We start from the raw sequence: 5,036 nt of genomic DNA on the forward strand, positions 1-5,036 counted from the left end.
GCAAGCACTCTACCAACTGAGGTATATCCCTACCCCTCAATGTAGTTTTGATTTGCATTTCCCTAATGGCTAAAAGATGGTGAGCATTTTTTTTTTTTCACATACTTGTTGGCTGTTTGTACTTTTTTTGAGAAGTTTCTGTTCCGTTCATTTGACTATTTGTAGAGTGGGTTTTTGTTGTGGTTGTTGAGTTTAAGTCCTTTATATATTCTTCATATTAATCCTTGGTCAGAAGAGTAGTTGGTAAAGATTTTCTCTCTTTTTCTAGGCTCTCCCTTCACTCTGTTAATTGTCTTTTTTATTGTTGTTATGCAGAAGATTTTTAATTTTATGCCATCCCATTTATTGATTCTTGCTATTATTTCCTGAGCTATAGGAGTCCTATTTAGGAAATTGTTGCCTGTGCCTATATGTTAAAGTGATTCTTCAAGTGTTACAAAGTTTCTGTTTCTTTTTTCTTCCTTTGTGGTACGGGTATTTGAACCACTAAACTACATCCTCAGCCCTTTTTATTTATTTTTGAGTTAGGGTCTCATAAGTTGCTCAGGCTCCCCTTGAACGAGAGAGCCTTCTGCCTTAGCCTCCTGGGTCACTGCGATTACAGGCATTCACTACTGTGCCCAACTAAAGTTTCTGGTCTTATACTTAGGTCTTTGATTGATTTGGAGTTGACTTTTGAAAAGGCACACCTTTGTGTACAAGAGAGATCTGGCCTTGTTCTTCTTATCAGCATCCAGTTTTCCCAGCACCATTTGTTACCAAGGCTGTCTTTTCTCCATTGGGTTTTTGGTACCTTTGTCAAGAATCAGATGACTATAGCTGTGTGGGTTTGTTTCTGCATCTTCTATTCTATTCCATTGGTCTGCATGTCTGTTTTATGATAGAACCATGATGTTTTTGTCACTATGGCTTTGTCATAAAATTTCAAATTAGATATTGTGATGCTTCCAGAATTATTCTTTTTGCTTAGGATCACTTTGGCTGTTCTCGGTCTTTTGTTCTCCCATATGAATTTTAGGATTTTTTTTCTGGTTCTCTGAAGAATATTCTTCATATTTTGATGAGAATTGTGTTGAATCAGTAGATCAATTTGATGATACAGCCATTAATTCTGCCAGTCTATGATCATGGGAGGTCTTTCCATCTTCTAGTATCTTCTTCAATTTATTTTTTCAGAGTTTTTATTTTTTCATTTTTTTATTTTTTATTTTTAGGTGGACACAATATCTTTATTTTATTTTTATGTGGTGCTGAGAATCGAATCCAGTGCCTCACGTATGCTAGGCGAGCGCTACCACCTGAGCTACATCACCAGCCCCTTTTTCAGAGTTTTATAATTATCCTTGTAGAAGTCTTTCACCTCCTTGGTTAGGTTTTTTCCTGGGTATTTTATTTCTGTTTTAGTTTTGAAGGTATTGTAAATGGAATTGTTTTCCTGTTAATTGAGTTTTTACAAAGGTGCCAGCCTTTGGAGAAAAGACAGGCCTGAACAAATGTACTAGAACAACTGGGTATTTCTGTGGGGGAAAAAAAATGAACTTCTACCCTTACTTCACACCATACACAAAAATTAATTCAAATGGATCACAAACCTAAATGTAAACAAACCCCATAAAACTTTTAGAATATAGGAGAAAATCCTTATAAACTTGGGTTGGGCAAAGAGTTCTTAGATATGATACAAAAATTACAAATAAATTGAAAAATTGATAAACTATAGTTTTGTGGCACTGGGGATTGAATCCAGGGCTTCACATATGCTAGGCAAGTGCTCTGCGACTCAACTACATCCTTAGCCCCTAGATTATGTTTTTAAAACTTCTTTATGGGCTGGGGTTGTGTCTCAGCGATAGAGCTGAGTTTGATCCCCAATACCACATAAAAATAAATAAATAAAGATATTGTGTCCAGCTACAAAATAAATATTAAAAAAAGCTTCTTTATATACCTAGAATACATAAATAAGAAAGGATTTCTATCTAGATTACACAAAATATATATATATATATATATATAGAACTCAATAATAAGACAACTCAAATTTTTAAAAATGATCAAAAATTCCAGAAATTTTTCTAAGAAAATACACAAATAGCAGATTAACTCATGTAAAAATGTTCCTTGTTTGTAAGGAAAGTGTCAATTAAAACACAATGAGACACCACTGCACACCCACTAAAAAAGCTAAAATTAAATGTCCAACCATACTGATCACTCCCAAGAATGTGGAACAACTGTGCCTTGTACACTGTGGCGGGATGAAAAAGTAGCACAAATACTTTGAAAAACAGCTCGACAATTTTTCTAAAAGCTAAGTATTCACCTACTATGTGACCCAGCCATTCCTTTCTTAGGTATTTACCCAAGAAAAACCATAGTAGAGGGCTGGGGATGTGGCTCAAGCGGTAGCGCACTCGCCTGGCATGCGTGCAGCCTGGGTTCGATCCTCAGCACCACATACAAACAAAGATGTTGTGTCTGCCGAAAACTAAAAAAATATATATATATTAAAATTCTCTCTCTCTCTCTCTCTCTTTAAAAAAGAAAAGAAAAGAAAAGAAAAACCATAGTAGAAATCCACATCAGGACTTACATGTACATAAATGTTTAGAGTGGTTTTATATAAAAGCTCAACATGGGACAACCCAAATGTTCACCTTCAGAAGAATGCATAAACACATCATAGTACATTCACAAATGGAAAGTTTATTGTTCAGAATAAAAAGGGGTGAACTACTGATACATGAATCTCAAAATCATTAAGCCATATAAAAAGAAAATATACATATTATTCCATTCATATGAAATTCTAGAAAGTGCAAACTAGTCTACAATGACTTAAAACTGATCAGTGAATTCCTGGGGATGGGAATTAAGTGGGGGAGAGTTAAATTTCCAAGGAGCATGAGGATACTTTTGGGGATTGTACAGATCTCATGGGTGTGTACATATGTCAGAACATTAAATTGTACAAATTAAGTGTGCAATTAATTGTATGTCAACTCTATCTCAAAAAAGCTGTTCTAAAAAATGGCAACCCAATCTCATATATTTTTTTAATCACTCTGGCTCCTGTGAGGTGAAGGACTGAGTGAGAAGGAGTAAAAGTAGAAGCTGGGAGTCCCTGGGAGGCTGACACAGCTTCTGGGTACGATGATGGTGGCTGAGGTGACAGTGGAAGTGAAGGGGAGTGGACAGATTTGAGAGATATTTTGAAATCTAACCCACATGTCTTGTCAGTAGTTTGAATGTAAGGTAGGAGGGAGGTGGAGGTGCAGGATGGCTACCACATTTCCGACTGCAACACTGAGTAACTTGGGAAGCCTGGGCCAGGGACAGACTTGTGGGTGGTGGTGGGCGAGGAATAAGTTTCTTTTTTATCTATCCATGGAAATGGCTGAGCTCCATGAGAAGGCTCTGGGTGGAGATAAAATTTGGAGGATGTTAATGAACAAATTGAATCTTAAGGCCAAGTGAATGGATGAGATCATGGAGGGAAAGAGAAGAGAAAAAGAAAAGAAGTCAGAACTGTGCCTGGACCACTTCAACATTTAGAGGTCACCTGTAGGAGGGGGAACCAGAAAAGCATATCAGGAAGGGGCAGCTGGGGAGGTTCAAATCAATAGAGCTGTATTGATTTCCTGTGGCTGATACAACAAAACCCTGCAAAATGGGTGGCCTAAGACAACCAGAAATTTCTTCTCTCCCAGTTTTGGAGGCCAAAACCTCAAAATCAGATCACTGGGCTGAACTCAAGTTGTTGGCAGGGCTGCACTTCCTCTGGAGGCTTGAGGGGAGATTCCGTTCTTGACTCTTCCAGCTCTGGCAGATGTTGTCATTCCTTGACCAGAGGCCATTTCACCCCAGTCTCCTTCTCTGTGGTCTATAACTTCCTCCTCTTCTGTCTCAGTCATATCTCCCTCTGCCTTAGTCTCTTTCTCTCTTTTTTGTATCAGGGATTGAACTCAGGGGTGCTTAATCACTGAGCCACATCCCTAGCCCTTTCTTTATTTTTCATTTTTGTGATAGGGTCTCACTAAGTTGCTTAGGGCCTCACTAAGTTGCTGAGACTGGTCTTGAACTTGTGATAACAGGCATGTGCCACCACGCCTGGCTCTGCCTTATCATTACAAGAACATTTGTCGAACCAACGAGCCTGGAGGTCCCACGGATCTGCTTCTTGCTTCAACAGTGTTTGGACGGAACAGAGCCGGGGACTCCCTTTTCTTCCAGCTTCCAACCGCCTTCCAATCTGATCTCTATTTGCAATCTCCGGGACCATCTGTTCGCCCAGGACCTGCTTCCAGGACCAGCCAACTCTGTTTTTTGTGGTTAGCTCCTTCTTGACGACCAACCATGACCTCCCAGATTCGTCAGAATTATTCCACCGAGGTGGAGGCTGCCGTCAACCGCCTGGTTAATTTGCATTTGCGCGCCTCCTACACCTACCTCTCTCTGGGCTACTATTTCGATCGTGACAATGTGGCTCTGGAGGGCGTGGGCCACTTCTTCCGCGAGTTGGCTGAGGAAAAGCGCGAGGCCTCCGAGCGTCTCCTCAAGATGCAAAACCAGCGCGGCGGCCGCGCCCTCTTCCAGGACGTGCAGAAACCTTCTCAAGATGAGTGGGGCAACACCCTGGACGCCATGGAAGCTGCCTTGGCTCTGGAGAAGAACCTGAACCAAGCCATTTTGGATCTTCATGCCTTGGGTTCTACCCGCACAGACCCGCATCTCTGTGACTTTCTGGAGAACCACTTCCTTGATGAGGAGGTGAAGCTCATCAAGAAGATGGGGGACCACCTGACTAACCTCCACCGTCTGGCAGGCCCCCAGGCTGGCCTGGGCGAGTATCTCTTCGAAAGACTCACCCTCAAGCATGACTAGAGGCCCTGGAGTACAGTGGCCTTTGATGGGGCTCCTTTGCATCTCCTGGCATCAGGGCTTTGGCCTGAGCCTCTCCCTCTAACCCCTAGGCAGCTTTTTAACCACCATGGAGCCCCTCCCAAGCCTTGGACCAAATAAAAATTAAAGCTTTT

At 41.0% G+C, this 5,036-nt stretch overlaps 1 protein-coding gene across 1 annotated transcript; it reads left to right on the forward strand.

The window, feature by feature from the left end:
* The first annotated feature begins 4,151 nt into the window (after window positions 1-4,151).
* Window positions 4,152-5,036, forward strand: LOC124080598 (ferritin light chain-like). The gene has a single exon (XM_046426593.2). The coding sequence runs from the start codon at window positions 4,357-4,359 to the stop codon at window positions 4,882-4,884; it is 528 nt and encodes a 175-aa protein (XP_046282549.1). The 5' UTR covers window positions 4,152-4,356; the 3' UTR covers window positions 4,885-5,036.

This window comes from Marmota monax, unplaced genomic scaffold (assembly GCF_021218885.2).
Source record: "Marmota monax isolate L192 unplaced genomic scaffold, Marmota_monax_Labrador192_F-V1.1 WCK01_AAM20220418_F8-fsc00078, whole genome shotgun sequence".
Classification (NCBI taxonomy): Eukaryota; Metazoa; Chordata; class Mammalia; order Rodentia; family Sciuridae; genus Marmota; species Marmota monax.

Coding starts and splice junctions, on each gene's coding strand:
- LOC124080598 (XM_046426593.2), top strand. CDS start 4,357: ATGACCTCCCAGATTCGTCAGAATTATTCCACCGAGGTGGAGGCTGCC.